Here is a 24075-nt window from a genome sequence, read left to right as displayed (position 1 = left end):
ATCAACTCACTGAGGACTGGATCCAAAATCATCACCTCACTGAGGACTGGATCCAAGATCAAAGACCTACTGAGGACTGGATCCAAAATAATTGACCCACTGAGGACTGGATCCAAAATCATCGACTCACTGAGGACTGGATCCAAAATCATCGACTCACTGAGGACTGGATCTAAAATCATTGACCCACTGAGGACTGGATCCAAAATCATCACCTCACTGAGGACTGGATCCAAGATCAAAGACCTACTGAGGACTGGATCCAAAATAATCGACCCACTGAGGACTGGATCCAAAATCATCGACTCACTGAGGACTGGATCCAAAATCATCACCTCACTGAGGACTGGATCCAAGATCAAAGACCTACTGAGGACTGGATCCAAAATAATCGACCCACTGAGGACTGGATCCAAAATCATCGACTCACTGAAGACCAGATCCAAAATCAAAGACCCACTGAGGACTGGATCCAAAATCATCGACCCACTGAGGACTGGATCCAAAATCATCGACTCAATGAGGACTGGATCTAAAATCATCAACTCACTGAGGACTGGATCCAAAATCATCGACTCACTGAAGACCAGATCCAAAATCAAAGACCCACTGAGGACTGGATCCAAAATCATCAACTCACTGAGGACTGGATCCAAAATCATCGACCCACTGAGGACTGGATCCAAAATCATCGACTCACTGAAGACCAGATCCAAAATCAAAGACCCACTGAGGACTGGATCCAAAATCATCAACTCACTGAGGACTGGATCCAAAATCATCGACCCACTGAGGACTGGATCCAAAATCATCGACCCAATGAGGACTGGATTATGACTCAGTAGTGTGTTTGAATCCTGCCTGCCTGTATAACCTCCTGACAACATCTGGTGTCCTGGGGGATCTCCTTCCAGACCTGGATCAGGGCATCAGTGAACTCCTGGACAGCCTGTGGTGGATGCACCAATACATAACGTCCCATAGGTGCTAACCCTAACCCTTCACACGCTGGACATATGAGGACGGACACTGTCCTCCTGAGACTGTGGAGACACAGCAAACTAGGGATGCACCGAAATGAAAATTTGTGGCCGAAGCCGAATAATATTAAACGCTTGGCCAAATACCGAGTATCGAATACCGAATATTGTGTTTAGTTTTTCATTAGTATTTGCAGATGAACCCCCTCCAGATTAGTGTTGTCACGGTACCAAAATTGGGACCCACTGTGCGATACCAATGAAAATATCATGGTTCTGAGTAGTATCAGGATACCACAGTGAAAATGAGGCAGATGTGCCTTTTGCCATTTATAAAAAGATAAATCACTTTTCTATAATACATCAATGATATTTCAATGGAATAAATTACTTATTGACTTATTCATACTTCAAAAACAGCATCAATAAGTGATTAACATAGGGGGGATCAAAATAAAATAAATAAATAAAATAAAAATCAACCAGCCACCCTCCTCCCCTGACAAGTAAAGAACAGTCCCTAAAGTGCGGTGAGGTTTGTGGACCGTTACCTGCCACAAAGAGAGAAATGTGAACGGCTTGTTTCTCCTGACACGTCACATACCTGTGTTCGGCTGGCTCGGCTGTTCAGGTACTTCTGGGCAGTCATGACACCAAGAAGAGGATATTGGAGCTGACTTGTCCTCGCCGGTAAGCCGATGGCCGCCGTATTTGACAGGAATACGTATTCGTGTCTGTGTCTGTGACCCCCGTTCAACCCACAACCGATGGGATTCGCCTTTCGTTTCTGCTGCTGGTTGAAATCTGTAGGCTGCTCGCACAGCGTGCTGAATGATTTATTTTGCTCGCTCAAAACTATTTTTAGTCGCAAATGCGAGTGCAGTGACGGACGGATCGCTACACTGCCGACATTTTAATCCGCCCGTCATGGCACACTGTTTGATTGCGTTATCAAAACAGCGCCGCTATTATTCGGCCTTGCTTTTAACTTATTCTACCGAATACCGAATGTGTGGGGTTTTTTTTGCAATATTCGGCCGAATATATTCGGTTACCGAATATTTGGTGCATCCCTACAGCAAACCTTCATCCTGAAGGGGCTGGACCACCTGTGAAACCTGATTGGGCTTCAGGGTACCAAACTAGGGAAACTAGGGAAGACTCAGTCAGGAAGGATCAGCAGAGAGCAGCCGTCTGTGGACACCACATGTAAAACCACTTCCTGTTTGTCTCTCCATTGTTCCTGTCGCCTCTGTGATTTGCACCAAAGCAGCTGAAACTGATTCGCAATCACTTCCTGTTACACTGTGACCTTAAACACTGTGACCTTCAGTGTGTGTATCTGGCTGTGCACCACAGTGATGTTGTGTCGTGACAGATTTCACCAGCTGAGCTTCTTTAAACAGACTTCTGAAATCACAGAAACACAGACGAACCTTTGACTGTTTGTCCGACTGATCCTGATCCTGTCGACTGATCCTACACTGTGAGGTGTAGGTGTGTGTGTGTGTGTGTGTGTGTGTGTGTGTGTGTGTGTGTGTGTCACTAATGGTTTTAGTGTGGTTAAACTGGTTTACAGAGGAGTGGTGCCAACAGTTAAATGTTTTCGACTGAAGTTGTGCAGTGAGGTCAAAGTTCATCAGCCAGCACTGACACATTTATCAACACCACAGATTCAGACTGGTCATGTTCACGTTCTGCTCGGTGTCTCTGTGTCGGACAGAAACACGTACAGACAGGGAAGAGTGTCTCAGATCAGGTCTGACTCTAGCAGCATATCTGCTCAAACAGGAAGTCAGAGGAAACATGTTTTCTGTGTGATCTACTGCCTCCTGCTGGCTGCTGCAGGAAGTGACATCAGCAGAGCTGATTCATCAGAGTGCGCACACACACACACACACACACACACACACACTGACTTTACACACACCCTATTATAAATTATTTATCATCATCTTATGCAGTTTGTCACACAGTTTATAATGACACGTATGAACACACACAGAGTTTTAATGACACGTATGTACACACACAGAGTTTACAATGACACGTATGTACACAGAGTTTATAATGACACGTATGAACACACACAGAGTTTACAATGACACGTATGAACACACTGAGTTTATAATGACACGTATGAACACACAGAGTTTATAATGACACGTATGAACACAGAGTTTATAATGACACGTATGAACACACACAGAGTTTGTAATGACACGTATGAACACACACAGAGTTTGTAATGACACGTATGAACACACACACAGAGTTTATAATGACACGTATGAACACACAGAGTTTATAATGACATGTATGAACACAGAGTTTATAATGATACGTATGAACACACAATTTATAATGACACTTATGAACACACAGAGTTTATAATGACACGTATGAACACACGGAGTTTATAATGACACATATGTACACACAGAGTTTATAATGACACGTATGAACACAGAGTTTATAATGACACATATGTACACACAGTTTATAATGACACGTATGTACACACAGAGTTTATAATGACACGTATGAACACACAGTTTATAATGACACATATGTACACACAGTTTATAATGACTCGTATGTACACACAGAGTTTATAATGACACGTATGAACACACAGTTTATAATGACACATATGTACACACAGAGTTTATAATGACTCGTATGTACACACAGAGTTTATAATGACACGTATGAACACAGTTTATGACACGTATGAACACACAGAGTTTATAATGACGCATATGAACACACAGAGTTTATAATGACGCATATGAACACACAGAGTTTATAATGACTCGTATGAACACAGAGTTTATAATGACACTTATGAACACACAGACTTTATAATGACACGTATGAACACACAGAGTTTATAATGACACGTATGAACACAGTTTATAATTACACGTATGTACACAGTTTATAATGACATGTATGTACACACAGAGTTTATAATGACACGTATGAACACAGAGTTTATAATGACACATATGAACACACAGAGTTTATAATGACACGTATGAACACACACAGAATTTATAATGACGCTTATGAACACACAGTTTATAATGACATGTATGAACACACACAGAGTTTATAATGACACGTATGAACACACAGTTTATAATGATACCTATGTACACAGTTTATAATGACATGTATGTACACACAGAGGTTATAATGACATGTATAAACACACAGAGTTTATAATGACACATATGTACACACAGAGTTTATAATGACTTGAATGAACACAGAGTTTATAATGACTCGTATGTACACAGTTTATAATGACATGTATGTACACACAGAGTTTATAATGACACGTATGAACACACAGAGTTTATAATGACACGTATGTACACACAGTTTATAATGACATGTATGTACACACAGAGTTTATAATGACACGTATGTACGCACACAGAGTTTATAATGACATGTATGAACACAGAATTTAACGATGAAGGTCGTTTTTATTCATTCTGTCAAATTTTTTGTAACATTTCAGTTCAGAAGGCAAGACTCACGTGTGTGTGTGTGTATGTGTGTGTGTGCGTGCGTGGGCGCAGCGTTCCAGATCTGTCGGCAGGTCAAAGGTCACGAGGGCAGCGTGTTCTGTCTATGTGAGATGAGGAGTGGCACTTTGCTGACTGGAGGAGGAAAAGACCGAAAAATCATCCTGTGGGACCATGAGCTGCGAGCGGAGAGGGACATCGAGGTACTGTACACACACACACACACACACACACACACACACATACATAGACACATACACACATACAGATACACGCTGTCATACATACACACACACACATCACCCAGGTCACATAGCTGATGGTGTGTTCACAGGTCCCGGATCAGTACGGAACCATCAGAGCGGTGTCTGAGGGGAAGGGGGAGGAGTTTCTAGTCGGGACGTCTCGTAACTTCATCCTGAGAGGAACCTTCAACGATGGCTTCCTGGTGGAGGTCCAGGTGAGACTTCACAACATCATCATGATGTCATCATGATGCCATAATTTGGTACGACTCAGACAGGACAGGTGTTGACCCTGTGTTCAGGGTCTTCGTGATGTGTTCAGGGTCTCAGTAAAGCAGTCACGTGTTCATGGTCTCACTAAAGCGGTGATGTGTTCAGGGTCTCAGTAAAGCAGTCACGTGTTCATGGTCTCAGTAAAACGGTGATGTGTTCAGGGTCTCAGTAAAGCAGTCACGTGTTCATGGTCTCAGTAAAACGGTGATGTGTTCAGGGTCTCAGTAAAGCAGTGATGTGCTCAGGGTCTCAGTCAAGCGGTGATGTGTTCAGGGTCTCAGTAAAGCAGTCATGTGTTCAGGGTCTCACTAAAACGGTGATGTGTTCAGGGTCTCAGTAAAGCAGTGATGTGTTCAGGGTCTCAGTCAAGCGGTGATGTGTTCAGGGTCTCAGTAGAGCAGTCATGTGTTCAGGGTCTCACTAAAACGGTGATGTGTTCAGGGTCTCAGTCAAGCACTGACGTGTTCATGGTCTCAGTCAAGCGGTGATGTGTTCAGGGTCTTAGTAAAGCAGAGATGTGTTCAGGGTTTCAGTGATGTGTTCAGGGTCTCAGCGATGTGTTCAGGGTCTCAGTGGTGTTTTTAAGGCCCTGACACACCGAACCGATGGTTGGCCGTCGAGCAAAGTTGGGCCGTCAGTGAGCGTCTGTTGCCCTAGTTTTTACGGTGTGTCCCACACTGTTGGCACGTCGGCGACTTTTCGGCTGATTGAGCATGTTGAATCAGCGGTGGAGCATGTCGGTGAGAGAGATTGACTGTTCAGGTTTTATTTCCTCTCCCCTGTAGCGAGTGAATCTGCCTGTAGTGAAAGTGAAGCCTCCGCTAGTCTCTGAGCCAGCCCTGGCTCTCCGTTTGGATCCAACCGGAGCACCGAGCCCTGGTTTGTTATTCAGGTTAAAGTGGGAAGAAGCAGCGAGTTTATCGGGCAGCTGAGTGAATTGGAGCCTGCGGAGGAAACACTGGGACCGTCTGGATGTAATAGTCCGTGGAGGTGCTGCGGTGCTCGGCTGCACAGATAGGAAACCCCTTGGCTGGCAGGATGTACCACTCTCTCACTCCGCTCTCTCTCACGCAGGCGCAGAACGTACGTGCTACTTGGCCGTCGGATGTAGTCCGTGTAGTGTGTTCAAATGCAACTGACACAGGGCGACGTAGACAACGCAACAGTTGGCTTTCGTTGCCGCTAGTTCTTTGATGCCAATTTGGTGTGTCGGCACCTTTAGGGTGTCAGTGATGTGTTCAGAGACTCAGTAATGCATTGAGGGTCTCAGTAATGTGTTCAGGGTCTCAGTAATGCGATGATATCTTCAGGGTCTCAGCTTCTCTTTCCTGTGATGTGTAAAGGGTCACACAGATGAGCTGTGGGGTTTGGCGTGTCACCCATCCAGAGGGTTGTTCCTGACGTGCGCTCAGGACCGGCTGGTCTGTGTCTGGAGCTCGGAGGATCATAGTCTGCAGTGGAGCAGAACGCTGGAGGTCAGTGTCATCATCACCATCATAATCATCATTGTTTTATTTCCATATCCAACAATATTTTCATTGATCATGATACAGAGTGACGGCTGAAAGAAAAACATCAGTGTTATTAAACACTAGGATGTATTTTATAAACATCTGTAAACATCAGTCTGTTTACTAAATATGTTTGACTAAAGTAAATAAACATTTATCTGTCAACATCCGTCTGTTTACTAAATGTGTTTGTGACTAAAGTAAATATAAACATTTATCTGTAAACATCCGTCTGTTCACTAAATACGTTTGTGACTAAATATAAACATTTACGTGTAAACATCCGTCTGTTTACGAAATGTGTTTGTGACTAAAGTAAATATAAGCATTTATCTGTAAACATCAGTCTGTTTACTAAATGTGTTTGTGACTAAAGTAAATATAAACATTTACGTGTAAACATCCGTCTGTTTACTAAATGTGTTTGTGACTAAAGTAAATATAAGCATTTATCTGTAAACATCAGTCTGTTTACTAAATGTGTTTGTGACTAAAGTAAATATAAACATCTGTAAACATCCTTGTTTACTCAAAATGTTTGACTTAACAGATTGATGTGTCTTAGATTGTTTGTGAAGCCCCGCCCTCCTGAAAACAGGCAGCCAATCAGAGCAGAGAAAGAAGAGAAGCGTTTACAGTATCCAATTAAAAATGTCCAGATGTCATTGTTGTTGTCGACAGCTGTCAGTGCTTGGAGAAAGCTGATTGGTTGTTTGACAGATGATTGACAGCTCTGTCTCTCAGGAACATGGACACTGTGCCGACTTCCATCCCAGCGGAGCCGTTGTCGCCATTGGAACACACTCAGGAAAGTCAGTATGCACCTGTTTCTGTCTCTGTCTTTCCAACTGGAGTCTCTAACTGGTGTCTCTGTCTCTCTCTGTCCAACTGGCGTCTCTAGCTGGTGTCTCTGTCTCTGTCTGTCCAAATGGTATCTCTGTCACTGTCTGTCCAACCAGTGTCTCTAACTGGTGTCTCTGTCTGTCCAACTGGTGTCTCTGTTTCTGTGTCTGTCTTTCCAACTGGTGTCTGTGACTGGTGTCTCTGTCTGTCCAACTGGTGTCTCTGTCTTTCCAACTGGAGTCTCTAACTGGTGTCTCTGTCTCTGTCTGTCCAACTGGCGTCTCTAGCTGGTGTCTCTGTCTCTGTCTGTCCAAATGGTATCTCTGTCACTGTCTGTCCAACCAGTGTCTCTAACTGGTGTCTCTGTCTGTCCAACTGGTGTCTCTAACTGGTGTCTCTGTCTTTCCAACTGGTGTCTGTGACTGGTGTCTCTGTCTCTGTCTGTCCAACTGGTGTCTCTAACTGTTCTCTCTATCTCGACTGGTGTCTCTAACTGGTGTCTATGTCTCTAACTGGTGTCTGTGTGTCTAACTGGTCTGTGTCTCTAACTGGTCTTTCTATCTTGAACTGGTGTCTCTAACTGGTGTCTGTGTCTCTAACCGGTCTGTGTCTCTAACTGGTGTCTCTGTCTGTAATTGGTGTCTCTGACTGCTGCGTCTGTCCCAGGTGGTACGTCCTGGACGCTGAGACGACCGACCTGGTGGCGATCCACACCGATGGGAACGAGCAGCTGTCGGTGATGCGCTTCTCCGTTGGTGGGTGATGTCACATGTGATGTTTCTGTTAATGAACAAACAGCAGGACTGCTTCCATGAAGACGCTGTGAGAGACGTGAACTGCATTACCCAGAATGCTCCTCTCTGTGTGTCTGCAGATGGCAGCCTGTTGGCCGTCGGATCTCATGATAACTGTTTCTGTTAATGAACAAACAGCAGGACTGCTTCCATGAAGACGCTGTGAGAGACGTGAACTGCATTACCCAGAATGCTCCTCTCTGTGTGTCTGCAGATGGCAGCCTGTTGGCCGTCGGATCTCATGATAACTTTATTTACCTCTACACCGTCTCAGAGCGAGGACGCAAGTACAGCCGCTATGGGAAGTGCACGGTGAGTCTGTGTTTTATTGTTGTGTCATTCTGAGATGTCTGACCACCGGTCAGGACGGTGGGTCTCAACCTGGGGGTCATGACATCATTATAGGGGTCGCCATTTATTTATCAGACTAACCACCAGAGTGAGGAGCAGAGGAGTGGCGGATTCCTTCTCTCCAAACAGACGAAGGAAACTGAAGCAAAGTTTTATCTTCACGGGGCGCCGGTGGCTTAGTGGTAGAGCAGGCGCCCCATGTACAAGGCTGTTGCCACAGTGGCCTGGGTTCGACTTCAGCCTGCGGTCCTTTGCTGCATGTCACTCCCTCTCTCTCTCTCCCCCTTCACGCTTGTATGTCCTACACATTAAAGGCTAAAAAGCCCCCAAAAATATCTTAAAAAAAAAAAAAGTTTTATCTTCATCAATGAAAAGCCAGAAAGCCGAGACGTTTTCTGTCCGTCTGTCGATCCCGTCTCACCTGCCATCAATGTCCAATGTGTCCTGGCTGCTGTTTACGTACCTCATCCACGAATCAGCTGATGACAAGTCATGTGATTTCCTCCTCATCTCTGTGGAGAGCTGCACATGTGCAGTACAATCAATTTGCTGCCACAGACCAGGCAACGACTGAGACACAGTGATGTCACAGTAGAGATGGTGTGTCTCCTCAGAGGATGAATATAAACTGTGATGGTAAAAATGTCCTCACAGATGTTTGAAGTGTTGACAGATGTGACGACTGAATTCAATTCAATGTTATTCATAAAACCAAAATCACAAATCAGTTCATTCAAATAACTATAAGAACCAGTCCTAACTACAAGAGCCAGTCGTAAACATAAAAATTAGTCCTAACTATAAGAGCCAGTCGTAAATATAAGAATTAGTACTAACTACAAGAGCCAGCTGTACACATGAAAAATTAGTCCTAACTATAAGAATCAGTCATAACTATAAGAGCCAGCCCTAAATATAAGAATTAGTCCTAAGTACAAGAGCAAGTCCTAACTATAAGAATTAGTCCTAACTGCAAGAGCCAGTCCTAACTATAAGAGCCTGTCCTAACTATAAGAATTAGTCCTAACTATAAGAGCCGGTCCTAACTTTAAGAATTAGTCCTAACTACAAGAGCTGGTCGTAACTATAAGAATTCATCCTAACTATAAGAGCCAGTCCTAACTACAAGAGCCGGTCCTAACTATAAGAATTAGTCCTAACTACAACAGCCAGTCGTAAACATAAAAATTAGTCCTAACTATAAGAATCAGTCCTAAGTATAAGAGCCAGTCCTAACTATAAGAATTAGTACTAACTACAAGAGCCAGTCCTAACTATAATAATTAGTCCTAACTATAAGAGCCGGTTCTAACTATAAGAGCTGGTCCTAACTATAAGAATCAGTCCTAACTATAAGAACCAGCCCTAACTATAAACTTTATCAAAAAGGAAAGTCTTAAGTCTAGTCTTAAATGTGGAGATGGTGTCTGCCTCCCAGACTCGTTTCCACAGAGGAGGGGCCTGATAGCTGAAGGCTCTGGCTCTTCTTTAGCAACCACGGGAACCCTGCGTTCTCAGGGTGCAGTGCTCTGGTGGGAGAATCTGGTTCCATGAGCTCTCTAAGATTTGATATGATGATGTTCAGCTGATGAAGATGATGTTCAGGTATGTTCATGAGTTACCTGAATGTTTCCACAGGGACATTCCAGCTACATCACACACCTGGACTGGTCACCTGACAACAACTTCATCATGTCCAACTCTGGAGACTACGAAATCCTCTACTGTGAGTCCTCTGATATGTCAATAATGTAGTATTGTGTACTTACAGTACTCTGATACATCACTGATGTAGTACTGTGTACTTAAAGTACTCTGATACATTTGTAATGTAGTACTGTTCACTGAGAGTACTCTGATACATTTGTAATGTAGTACTGTTTACTGAAAGTACTGTGCTACATTAGTAATGTAGTACTGTGTAATTGTACTTCCGTAGTGTTGTGTACTAACAGTAGTGTTTTTTTAGGGGACGTTCCAAATGGCTGTAAACTGATCAGAAATCGTTCAGAGTGTAAAGACATCGACTGGGCAACCTACACCTGCGTACTGGGATACCACGTGTTCGGTTAGTACACTTGGTACCCCTAGTACACTTGGTACACATAGTACAATTGGTACTCCTGGTACACGTGGTACACATAGTACAGTTGGTACTCCTGGTACACTTGGTACACATAGTACATTTGGTATGCGTGTTTCTCCATACATCTGTCCACCTGTGTCTTTGTGTGTGTGTGATTGCAGGTGTGTGGCCTGAGGGCTCAGACGGCACTGACATCAATGCTCTGATGAGATCTCACAACAGGAAGGTGATCGCTCTGGCAGATGACTTCTGTAAAGTTCACCTGTTTGCTTACCCATGCTCCACCCCCAAGGTGAGACACACACACAAACATACACACACAGACACTATATGCTTGTAATTTCCAGGGCGCCACACTGTGGCGACCAGTAGCACGGTCTGTCTGTTTGATTGTTTTGTTAAGTCTTGTCTGATCGTCTTATTGTCTTATTTTCCGCACTAATCAATGATGGAATTTAGCTAAGGCTTGGGAAGAGCCAACATGTGTCGGATATGGGAATTCGTTCTAATAATCAGACTTATTTTGCTTGTAATCAACATAGTGGGTGAGCCAGCAAACTGCAACTCAGACTCACACATTCGCTACAGCAGTGATTTCCTCTTGGAACTTAACATCCACGCAAGCGATTGGAGTGTTACTGATCTGAATATACCTATGGAGATTATAAGGGCATTTAAACATATGGGATGCAAGAAGAAGCAAGGAAAAAGGGGGTGGGCTGAGGTAGAGACTCAGAATGAGGAAAACAGCAAAAGTTCCGCTTCCAACTATAACTTTATCAAACGCATAATCTATCAAAAGGAAAGCAGACGAGTTACGAGCAAACACTCATTACTTGCATGAGTATAGGGAAGCTTGTGTCCTCGCCTTCTCTGACACTTGGCTGAATGAAACTGTGCCGGATTCCGAAGTCTGTCCGGAAGGATTTACTATCGTGCATGGATCAGTGCAGCAAGGCAACAGGCAAGGAGCAAGGATGGGGGAGTGAGCGTCATGATAAATGACAGATGGTGTAGAACAACGATGCTGAGGAAAAAGATTTGCACCCCTGATATTGAACTTTTATTGGTATCTCTGCGTCCCCATTATCTTCCCAGAGAATTCCCACAAATATTTTTGTCTGTTGTATACATACATCCGTGTGCAGATATAGAAAAGGCAGCAGACATTATTTTTTAACATTACGCAAGAATTTGATGATATGGCCCCAGATGCCCCCAAGTTTATTATAGGTGATTTTAACAATTGCACCCTTGCATGCACGTTGTCATCATATTCGCAATATGTTACCTGTCCAACAAGGAAAAACATAATAATTGATCTATGCTACGGATAAATCCCAAAGGTGTACGCATCCAGTGCCAAGCCCCCTCTTGGCAGTTCAGATCACAACACTGTCTTCCTCAGACCCACCAACAGACAGGTCTTGAAAAGGGTGAAGCCTGTGGAAAAGCAAATTCAGGTGTGGGATGAGGACAGCATCGAGACCTTGAAAGGATGCTTGGAGAACACTACCTGGACTGCAGGGCTCAACAGTGCAAGTGTTATGGGTGGTTTCCAAGCCACTGTTGGCACAATGAATATAAGTCCCACTGTCGGCAGGGTGGAAATAAGTCAAAGTGTGGTGGAGGCAGGGACGGTTTTTGCTATGGGCAATGTGGGCGACCGCCCAGGGTGCAATCTATGTGAGGGCACACGAGCACCCTCCAAAAAACAAACAAACAAACAAACAAACAAACAAGCAAAAAAAACTTGCCAGTTTTCTAGACTACTGCTCATTTCCACGTCAAGTTAGTGGAGTGGGTGCTGGGGCGTCCCTATTATCACGTTTCAACCAGCAGCAGAAAGGAAAGGCGAATCCTGGCGGTTGTGGGTTGAACGGGGGTCACAGACAGGAATACGGCAGAGGCTCATAGTGCTCTGCCGTGCAAGATAACAGCTTACTGGCGACAGAGAAGTCCAACTCTAGGTCCAGTAATTTCCTCTTTCATTGGTGTCATGACTGCACAGTAGCACCTGGACAACCGAGCCGTGGCAGCACATAGGTATGTGGCGTGTTAGAGGAGAAACGAGCCGTTCACGTTTCTTTCTTAGTGGCAGATAACGGTCCACAAACCTCACTGCACTTTAGGGACTGTTCTTTACTTGTCAGGGGAGGACGGGGGCTGGTTGATTTTTATTTTATTTATTTATTTTTATTTTGATCCCCTCTATGTTAATGACTTACTGATGCAGTTAGGGACCGTTCTCCACGGCCAGGCTGTCGGCTGGGTGGAAATAAGTTCAAGTGTGGCGGAGACAAGAGACCGGGAAAAGCGGCAGACCTCTGGGGAAGCCTGCTCCTTGGGAAAAAAGTCAGCATCAAGCCCTGGACTGTCTTTGAGGATTCCTCTGCTGACTTGCATGAGCTGACAGAGACTGTTACAGGTTACATAAGCTTTTGTGTGAATTCCAACAAAGACCATTAAAGTGTACCTGAACAACAAACCATGGGTAACAAAAGGACTTAAATGCATACTAAATGAAAAAAGGGATTCTTTGCTGCGGGAAATCTACAGGACAGGAAAGACGTACAAAAGGAAGTAAATGAGGTCTATAAGGCCAAATGCCAGTACAGGGACAAGGTGCAGAGTACCCTGGCTTCAGGAAACTCAAGGGCTGCATGGAATGGCATAAAGATTATGGCAAGTGGAATATTCTGCTCTCTCTTCCAACACTCTCTGGATATGCAGGTGGTCCCACTACTTTGGGAGACATCACTGGTGGCCCCCTTGCCAAAAGTACCCCACCCATCTTCACCCAAGGACTACAGATGTATTTCTCTCACCTCTCTGGTTGTGAAAGCACCGGAGAGGATAGTAAAAACCCACATTATAAACTCATGTGGACATGCCCTCGACCCACTGCAGTTTGCATACAGGTCTGGTCAATTTTTTGTGTATGCAGTTTTTATTTGTAGATTTTTTATCAGCATGTAACACAATCCACCCATACATTTTAGCTGAAAGACTGAGAGGTCATTTTAAACTGGACTCATGACTGATTAGATGGATTTTGGACTTTCTCTGTTGTAGACCACAAAGGGCAAGAGTGGGAAATACTACACCAGGTGTTCTTGTTACATCTATTGGAACACTGCAAGGCAGTGTTTTGTCACCACTCTTGTATATTTTATATACTGACTGCTGTCGCAGTGGTCACCCTGGGAGTCATATAATTACATTTCAATCAATCAATCAATCAATCAATCAATTTTATTTATAAGGCCCAATATCACAAATCACAATTTGCCTCACAGGGCTTTACAGCATACGACATCCCTCTGTCCTTATGACCCTCACAGCTGATCAGGAAAAACTCCCCAAAAAACCCTTTAACGGGGAAAAAACGGTAGAAACCTCAGGAAGAGCAACTGAGGAGGGATCCCTCTTCCAGGACGGACAGACGTGCAATAGATGTCGTACAGAACAGATCAGCATGATAAATTAACAGTAATCCACATGACACAATGAGACAGAGAGAGAGAGAGAGAGAGAGAGAGAGAGATGCAGGTAATGACAGTAGCTTACAGTAACATTAATGAAAGTAATAATATTATAGTTATAGTTCTGGCTACTGTGGTACAATATGTTGAAAGTATGTATTAATACCTGGCAGTATACATGTGTGACAATAGTCATATGTGTATAATAACAGTAGAAGTATGACTAATGACTAATGATGGCAGCAGCAGCAGCAGGAGGCATCTGGCAGGACCACGGCAGCAGCACAACCACACACGTCACGCTGTCCAGGCACCGCTGTGATATGAGTTAACTTGAATTTGCAGATGATAGTGCCATAGTTAGCTTACTGAAGCAGGATGAAATTTGGCATAGACCTGTGTTAAGCGATTTTGTGAGCTGGTGTGAGGTGTCACGTTTGCAGTTAAATATATGAAAGACTAGAGAGTTGGTCTTTGATTTTAGACATGAGCCCCCACCCACATCCCATCTATGATAAAGGGAGAAAAGATAGAGGTGGTAACTGAGTACAAATATCTTGGTCTTATTATAGTCCATAAACTATCCTTGAATCTGTGTGCAAATGCTGTGTTCGAAAAGGGTCAGCACAGCAGCACATGCACTTTCTTAAGAAGCTAATTTTTTTAGCGTCAACAACAAAAGTTTCACTGTATTTCATAAGGCTTTTATTGAGAGTATTCTTGCTTATTGTATTGTATGCTGGTATGGTCACCCATAGAAACAAACTGGGAAAAATTGTGGAAAAATCATTGGGAAGCAGCAGACTGATCTGTACCATCTTTATCTGACCAGGCTGACCCAAAAGGCAGACAAGGTCTCTCACTCTCGGGGGAATTTAAGCTTCTCCCTTCGGGGTGAAGGTACAGACATCCCAATATTAGAACAAATTGGGCAAAAATCACTTTTCTTCCTTTGGCTATTACACAATTAAACAAGGCATGGGCAGGTGTGGTATGTATAGATTATTACCAATGAGCAGTGCATCTTAAGGAAGGGCAAATATTTATTGTTTAGACGATTTATTCTAGACTATTTAGATTATTTATTCTGTGTATATTTGCAGTTTATGTGTGATATGTGTGTGTAATCAATGTGTGTTATCGTATCTATAGAGTAGATGTGTTCTATACATTGTGCTGCAAACAAAATTATACTGGGTTGCCTTCATATTGGGCTCCAGTGACACTGGATTGTCTTCATACTGGGATCCATTTACACTGGGTTGTCTTCATACTGGGCTCCAGTTATACTAGATTGTCTTCGTACTGGGCTCCAGTTACACTGGGTTGTCTCGATACTGGGATCTAGTTACACTGGGTTGTCTTCATACTAGTCTTGTTGGAGCCCAGAGATCAATCAGTAATCAATAATCTGTATGTCCATAGGCTCCCAGCCATAAATACAGCGCCCACAGCAGTCATGTGACCAACGTCAGCTTCCTGTATAACGACAGTCACCTGATCTCGACGGGGGGGAAGGACACCAGCATAATGCAGTGGCGTTTGGTGGAAAAATCTTCACTGTCTCTCAGCGACGGCCTCCTCGCTAACTCTGCCCCCCACAGGGTGGATTCTGCCTTCACTCCAGCCCTCCCTGCAGCAGCCACACCCACCCAGGAACCTGACCCTCTTCCGACGGCTAATGGGACCCAAGAACCCTCCCCAGACACCCCGCCCCCTACAGAGTTAGCCCCACCCATCTCAGAGTTAACTCCACCCCACTCCGAGTCGACTCCGCCCCCCTCAGACAGCACGGTTAGTCTGAAGGACAGCCTGGAGCCGAGTGACGACACGGCCACGCCCAGTGACGAGGGACTGCCCCCCCTCACCCCCCCCTCATAGACAGAGAGTGTATGTGTGTATGAGTGTTGGTACAGCTATCTTTGTGAGGACCAGGAGTTTTGTACTTTGTGAAGACATCTTTACAAAGTGGGGTCATTTTGTTTTGTCCTCACTTTGTGTTGGATGTTAAGTGTCTGTACGTGTGTCAGGACTTGGTTCGAAGGTCAGAACCAGGTTAACAGGATTATGGGTCAGGGTCCAGCTTGCAGTGGAAACAGACGAAACATGATGATGTCACTGTGTGACTTCTCTGATGTCCGTCCAGAACAAATGTTTATAAAGAAAAAAGAACCATTGTGTTTTCTTCAGTATCACATTGATCTGCTGACGGTTGTCCGTACGTCCAAACAGGAGCCACTCAATTTCCTGTTTCTTCATCTCACCTGGCCGAATCAAGAGTTCTCGTGGTTGTGATGTCATTAATATTCGTCTCTAGGGTTCGGACGTGCATGATGTCAGTGACGGTCCTCACAAGTATAGAAGTACAAGTGTGTGTGTGTGTGTGTGTGTGTGGGACTCGAACCTGTGGCAGCGGTGTCACACTGTTCTTCTCATCAATCAGCTGTTAAAATAAACTTTCCTTCAGTTTGAACAAATGTGATGTCACAGTTTGAAACACCTGGAGATTTACCTGAGCAACAGCTGGAGGAGGAGTCTTTACCTGACACTCACCTGTCACACCTGAACAGGGTTTGGTTTTAAAGTCTCACCTTGGTCCAGGTGAGCGTTCTACCTGTCTGTCCCAGGGGGCAGTAGAGAACAGAGGACAGCAACAGCTGAACCAGGTGAGACAGGATGAAACCTGACAGGTGTGACTCACCAATCAGAGCAGAGCAGTTGAACAGGAAGTGTCGTGGGGGTCAGACAGAACCTGTAAGTCTTAAATGTTTTTTAGTATGTTTCCTTTTTAACTTTTTTAATTTGGAGGGGAAAAAAAGAACAGACCAATCACGTTTTATCGAAGTTAAAAAAGATTTAATAATTAAAATAATGAGTTTAATAATTATTAATAAAAATAATCTATAAATGGATGTTAATTAGAAATCTGAAGTTTTATTTTGACTTCGTTGTGTTTTTATTTTGTAAACTTGCCAACCTCCATATTTCTGAGAGATGTTTCACAATAAAAGCCCTCCAGGAAAGAGACAGAACGCTGGAGGCTTTTATTGTGAAACATGAAGAAGATGTGAACTACAAACCAGAGAGCCTTTAAACTATGACTCCCAAGATGCATTGCACTCAGAAACATCCTGTTGTCTCAGGTCCTGTTCAGGTCTTAAATCTGTCAGAACCAGGTCGGTCTCCAAGGTCGACTCACTGATGTAAACAGGAAGTGAACAGAATGTAAACAGGAAGCGAACCTCCAGAGTGAAAACTGTGACTCAGATGTTTTTAATAATCAGCGGTGGATCGGAGACGTCTGTCTGACGGAGGATCTGTTTGTATATACTGCAGATATCTGTGTGTATATTTCTGTTCACCACCAGAGGGCAGCAGCTCCTCAGCTACACTGTAAAAATACTCAGCCGCCCTTCACATTCAAAACTCACATCTCTCAGCCAATCAAGACGCAGGAAACATATGAGGTCCTCTCCTCTGATTGGCTGCTTTTCAGTGACTCACTGAATGACTGCTGATGTTTGTTTTTGTCTCTTCTGGACCATTTCTGTTCATAATGTTTTCTGAATGTCATGATGATGTCACTCCAGGGGCAGGGGGGTGGGGGGTCATTAATGTTTTTGCCTTTTTAATACTCCTCATCTTTAATATCTTCATCTTTTCTACGTTCGTTTCTCTGAAGGGCTTGTACAGAGTTCAGGGACTTGCCTGGATGTTCAGGGACTCCCCTGGATGTTCAGGGACTCACTGAATGTTCAGAGACTTGCCTGGATGTTCAGGGACTCCCCTGGATGTTCAGGGACTCGCCTGAATGTTCAGGGACTTGCCTGGATGTTCAGGGACTCCCCTGGATGTTCAGGGACTCGCCTGGATGTTCAGGGACTCCCCTGGATGTTCAGGGACTCACTGAATGTTCAGAGACTTGCCTGGATGTTCAGGGACTCACCTGGATGTTCAGGGACTCGCCTGGATGTTCAGGGACTTGCCTGGATGTTCAGGGACTCACTGAATGTTCAGGGACTCGCTTGGATGTTCAGGGACTCGCCTAAATGTTCAGTGTGGGAGTGCCTGAACATACAGATGAGTCACTGGATGATGAGGGAGTGCCTCGATATTCAGGGATTCACCGAATGTTCTGGGACTTGCCTGTATGTTTGGGGTGGGGCAGGGTTACATAAGGGGTGGGGTGTTATGGGAGTTTCTGGATTAAAGTGTTTGTTTATTTTACAGTGTTCTGTAACGACGTTGATACACATGATGATGATGATGATGATGATGATGTTCATGTGACTGTTTTGAGCCAATCATGTCTTCTCTCATGCATTCCTGTCAGACGACAGACTGTACTGAAGATTTCAACAAAAAAATGCAAATAAATGTTTTCAGACCGACCAGTCTCCTTCCTGTTTGTTTGTGTTTGTATTCATCAGCCATGAGAAAGTCACAAGTCAACATGTCCCGAGTTTAGAACGAGTTGTTGAAATGACTGAATGCAGGAAGTTCAGAACGATCAGCTTTTTTTTGTTTGTTTCTGATGAATTCGGTTCTGAATCAGTTTGTCTCAAACGTTTCTAACAAAGGTAGAAAATAACGTCTGACTGATGTGTACGTTTATCGTAACTCTGACACTTCAGTGGATTAATGTTGCTGTGATTGGATGAAGGTGTGCTGTCATGATGACCTGAGAAACAGTTTCAGGAGGAAACGTGTTTGTTTTGTTTTCAGTTTGATGAAATTTAACTTTTTGTAAAAAATAAAAATGTTATTTTGTTTTTTATTTTGTTTTGGAGACAACGGTCATTTGTAACTCCGCCCACCAACTCTCAACATCAAACACCTGTGGAATCACCTGAATGAATGAAACTGTGAGTAACTAAATAACAGCAGCTGACCAGGGGCCTGTTGTTTGAAAGTAGAATTAAGCAATCCAGGATAAGTGGAAAAGCGAGGCTGGACAAAGTCTCATCAGTCCACCCTGGCTTCATTGGTTGTTCCAACGCCAAGCCAGGCTGAGGAGGAGCGGCTATGTCAAGGTAGGTGCGACTTATTCAGCGCGTCCACGGCTTTCTTAAATAGACCACGTGGGTCGATCACAGTTTTACTGATGCACCAATGGAGAGGACACATGCGGCTTACTTCTCGCCCAGTGAGCAGTGTGTCATCATGGAGATTTATGAGGAGGTTAAACACATCATAACTAATAAAGGAAACACAGCAGCAAATATTAAGCAGAGAGAAAATGCGTGGCAGACAATTGCGGACCGACTGAATGCGTAAGTAATCTAAAAATATACACTTGCTGCACAAATGTATCTGTCATAATTACAATTAAAGTTCCTTTCACAAATTAACAGTTGTAGACTTCACCTTAAAGGTGAGCAGTGGGAATTAATTTTACTCACAACATGTACCATGATGATGCTTGATTCATTGTGCAAATCTCTTAAAGGCTATATATAACCTCTCATTTAATGCTCATACAGCACAAATACAACTTGACAACCATTAGCATCAGCTAGAAACGAGTATGCATGACATCTGTTTAGTATTTTATATGAAGTAATGTTCAATGCATTTGTCCCTGATCAATAAATGTATAAATAAATAAATAAATAAAAGTGCACCTGGTAACAGGTGAAGATTAAGTATTAGAATGTTTTGCACCCCACCAATATCCGATTTCACACAAGCGAAAGAGCTTGCACTTGATCAAAACCAAGGCAGGCCACTGATGGAGGGGATACAGGGAGGAGGCAGCTACAGACTCTGTCCCACACAGAGAAACTACCCTTTTTATACAAGGTACATTATTCCAGTATACTGTCCATGGAATGAACCATTTTATTCATTCATTAATGAAGTATTGGTGTTATGTGGACTGTCTGACCTTGGATTGTCTTGCAGTGTCAGGTGACACACTGACCCCTCTGGAGCCACCAGAAGATGATCCGGTGAGTGTTATTCATTAAAGGCATTTGCTTGGCATGTCTTGTAAGTTTACATTAGGTCAATACAAGTTCTATTTAATGTGGCAGGGTGAAGGCACATCTGCAGCAGGGGATGCAGCAGATGAGGAGGAGACACTTTCTTTGGACTCCAGAAGGTTTGAGGTAACCTGCCAGTCTTGTGGAGATAATTTAGTCAGTTAGAAGTCAGTGATGTGGTGCTCATAGAAAATATATTTGTAAGAGGACAGAGATGAACAGCCTGACAGCCTGCCTGGAAATGTTGTGAGTATTGTGTCATGTGGATTACTGTTAATTTGTTATGCTGATCTGTTCTGTACGACATCTATTGCACGTCTGTCCGTCCTGGAAGAGGGATCCCTCCTCAGTTGCTCTTCCTGAGGTTTCTACCGTTTTTTCCCCGTTAAAGGGTTTTTTTGGGGAGTTTTTCCTGATCAGCTGTGAGGGTCCTAAGGACAGAGGGATGTTGTATGCTGTAAAGCCCTGTGAGGCAAATTGTGATTTGTGATATTGGGCTTTATAAATAAAATTGAATTAAATTGAATTATTGCCTGAAGGACATCCAAACTGTCAGACAGCTACATGCAAGTCATCTACAGAAGCAGATAGTGCTGGCAGATGTGGAGCTCCAGTGTGAAAAGAGAAAGCTGCAGGACATGGAGCTTGACAGACAAAGAAAAAAAGACTTTAAGGAAACTGGACTTGGAAATTGAGAAACTAGAGAAAGATGAATGTATTGATCAATATTATTTCTCTCTCTCTCTCCACAGCTCAAAGCAGACACTGAGCGATTACAGTATTGTTCATCTAAATCAAATGAGGTCAAAGAATATTGTGATTTCCTCTTCCTGTTTTCATTTATTAATGTAAAGTACACTGGAGTCATTGGTCCAGTTAACTGGGAATGTAATTTGGGAAGGTCATACAGTTATGAAACCTAATAACCAGCAACTGTGTGCTACCAATGCCAAATACACCTCCTTGTATGTGTATTCCAACAATTACTTCTTTGACTGGTGAGGATATCTGCATGTCAAAGTGTCCTTGGGCAACATGCTGAACCCTAGATTGCTCCCTATGCTGTATACACCCTGTGTGGTAGACTGATGGCATTAGTGTGTGTCTTAGAATGGGTGAGTGAGCAGCTGCACACTGCTTAGTGCTTTTATCTTAAAAATAAAATATTAAAATAAAATTGTACTATAAGCAGCTATTTAATAAAAACTGCAAACAAAGCAGCTATTTTAATAACAAGAAACAAAGCAGCTCTAAAACCATCTGTGTTGTGCGGCACTGGATTACACATGTGCATGGGACTTATATATTGCCCTCATCATTGACTTCACTGAAGACACCTGATCGTGCTTATCATATGAATGATTTTGACAAAAATAGTGTTTTAAATGTTCAATGTTTTTTTTTTTTTAACTATTATAGGCTAAATGTATTTTGTTTGTTTAAAAATGGGGCAAATACATAAGAACATGGAATAAGTCTGAAACACATTGATTTCTGATTGCAGTGACAGCTGACTGGACAAATAAGGCACTAGGATAAACTTAGCCTGCTGTTAGCGTGGTTGGGACCAGGCTAACTGCACAGAATAAATCTCCATGGTAACATATGCACCTCTGCTTTCAAACAACCAAATCAAAGCTAAATTAAGCCAGGATAACCAACATATACCAGCTTAATTCCTTATCTAGGTTTTGAACAATGGGCCTCAGGTGTGTCACACTGTGGCGTCTGACGCTGACTTTTTACGACTACAAGAACAAACCTGTTTACAACTGATTTACCATAGAAACCACAAACAGTCAATGAACTGAACACAAAACAGTTACCTGTAACCCTACTGATAGTGTAATGATAGAGCTGAGAGTACTTTTACTGTTGATGCTGTAACTAGCTGATACTTTGCTCAGACAACATTTTGTATTGAAACCAACAGAATTGCCAGAAGTCTCAGAACGTTTAAGTTTGGATCTTTGTGAGTTTATTATTTCAGTGTAGATATCTGACAAGCCTTCAGACGAACAGACCGAATCTTTCCTGATAACTGAACTCTGGATGTTTGTGAGTCTCAGTGTCAATATTAACCCTTCAGGTGGACTCTGAGTGATCGACTGTCACAGACTGATTAAAATGTCCTTGATAACTGAACTCTAGATGTTTCTAAGTTTGTTTGTAGAGTCGACAGGGACGCAGACACACGACTCAAAGTCCACAAATTGACGGACTTTAAATATTCATGTTTACACACTGAACTCAGATGAAACCAAACTGCATTCTGGGAAATCTACCAGACTTTATTTCACATTGTTTACTTTGATGATATCAGTATGTCTTGGTCTGTGATTGGCTCAGATGTTGCAGCCGTCGGTATAGCAGCAGGTCCAGCCAGGTTGCTGACAGTTGTCCAACGTAGTGCAGCCTTTCTCTCCACTAGCTGCAAAGACAAACAGGAAATGCATTATCAGAGCGCTGACACGTGTCCGGAAAGATTAGCTACAAGATTTTAAAATAGATTTGTATTTAAAACTGTATTGTGTTGTCAGAAAGATTCAGCTGTAAATCTAGTCAAATCCTGACAGACACACCAGAGGTAAGCACCAGCATATGCTTCATAGGGGCGTTAGCAGGTAGAGGACTTACCTCTGGTGTAGCAGGCCTGTTTGACTGGGCCGCCGCAGTCTAGCAGCATGTTCCTGACCCACACGGAATCCTCACCGTAACACTTGATGTTAGACGCCTGAGCTGCAAAACAAACACATCTGATGAGGTCACAGCTAAGACGCACTTGTGCAGCTGTTTGATTGGACATTGATAAAGCTGAGATAAGAGATGATAAAGTTATAATATCTGAACATGAACACCCGAGTCTGTTCCAGAGGTCAGCTGTTGATGACACAGTGTGGACAGGTATGTTCCTGAAAAATGTTTATGTCATGATGTCAGAGGCAATGCGGTGAGCTGGTTCAGAAAACATGTGAACGGGAGGTAGCTACATGTTTATGTAAGTCGTCACAAATCTCAAAGTAAAACTATCAAATCTGGTGCCCCTCAGGGATCCTGTGTCGGGCTGCCCCCTTCACACTGGGCATTAATGATTAAATAGATTTCTCTAACTTTTTACACAAAGTTCTATTCACTGATGAAATAGATTTCTAATCTTACAAAAATCTTAATGACGTTCAAAATATTCTAAATGAGGAACTAATGAAGGTTTAAATATGTCCTCAAATATAAAAAGACAAACTATTGTTTTTCATTCCAACAGAAATTAAAATAATGTTTAACATGTATCAGAATAAATAAATGAGGTTACTGAGAGAATTTATCCATTTGAATCAACTTTATACATTTTCTGTTTCATTGTAGTGTCATATAAATGACCGTAACATTTTATGATCTGGACATCTTCGAGTTATCTTGTGAGATTACACAAGGAAGTTATATGTGTCATCCTGGTCTGAGGTAAATGCTCTTACTGACTCTCTTTTTCACAGCTAGAGTTTTCTGAAGGTCAGTGAATGTAACATCTGCCATCTGAGTGTTGTATTTCAGCTTATCAACAGACTGTGACATTATTGTATGCTGTAAAGCCCTGTGAGGCAAATTGTGATTTGTGACATTGGGCTTTATATATAAATAAATAAATAAATAAATAAATAAATCTGATTGATTGATTGATTGATTAATTAATTGACATATGAACTGTCAGCTCTTTGTGTACTTTGACTCACTATTTGATGAGTCCATCAGACATTCTCAGTTTATATATATAGAAACATCAGATGAGATGTGTTACGTGTTACATGTGTGGGTTAGTGTACAGATTAAATGTTAGAGTGTGTGTGTGTGTGTGTGTGTTGTGTGGTACCTGAGAGTATCGGCAGCAGGAGCATCAGCAGCAGGTAAACCTTCATGTTTCTGTTTTGTTGCAAATGCAACTTGACAAATAGCATAAACTGAGAGAGGAGCAGGATGAGGGCGACTTTT

General features: G+C 42.9%; 2 protein-coding genes across 3 annotated transcripts in view; one reads left to right on the top strand and one right to left on the bottom strand.

Annotated features, from left to right (window-relative positions):
- Positions 1-18498, top strand: part of LOC125903237 (echinoderm microtubule-associated protein-like 4) — a 50516-nt gene extending 32018 nt beyond the window's left edge. For both annotated transcript variants that reach the window (XM_049600028.1, XM_049600029.1), the window contains 10 exons: positions 4574-4722; positions 4854-4979; positions 6381-6512; positions 7293-7360; positions 8058-8146; positions 8400-8497; positions 10175-10262; positions 10506-10604; positions 10784-10914; positions 15533-18498. In XM_049600028.1, coding sequence (XP_049455985.1) covers positions 4574-4722; positions 4854-4979; positions 6381-6512; positions 7293-7360; positions 8058-8146; positions 8400-8497; positions 10175-10262; positions 10506-10604; positions 10784-10914; positions 15533-15988 — 1436 coding nt within the window. In that variant the 3' untranslated portion in view covers positions 15989-18498. The remainder of the gene's footprint in view (positions 1-4573; positions 4723-4853; positions 4980-6380; positions 6513-7292; positions 7361-8057; positions 8147-8399; positions 8498-10174; positions 10263-10505; positions 10605-10783; positions 10915-15532) is intronic.
- Positions 18499-22361: 3863 nt separating this feature from the next.
- Positions 22362-24075, bottom strand: wu:fj16a03 (uncharacterized protein LOC335475 homolog). The gene is made up of 3 exons (XM_049601300.1): positions 23957-24075; positions 22729-22830; positions 22362-22522 (listed from the first exon to the last, which is right to left on the bottom strand). The coding sequence occupies exons 1-3, from the start codon at positions 24039-24041 to the stop codon at positions 22437-22439; spliced, it is 273 nt and encodes a 90-aa protein (XP_049457257.1). The 5' UTR covers positions 24042-24075; the 3' UTR covers positions 22362-22436.

The sequence above is a fragment of the Epinephelus fuscoguttatus genome, linkage group LG16 (assembly GCF_011397635.1).
Source record: "Epinephelus fuscoguttatus linkage group LG16, E.fuscoguttatus.final_Chr_v1".
NCBI classification, from domain to species: domain Eukaryota; kingdom Metazoa; phylum Chordata; class Actinopteri; order Perciformes; family Serranidae; genus Epinephelus; species Epinephelus fuscoguttatus.
Note: the sequence above shows the minus strand (reverse complement) of the source record. Positions and strands in the feature narration are given on the sequence as shown.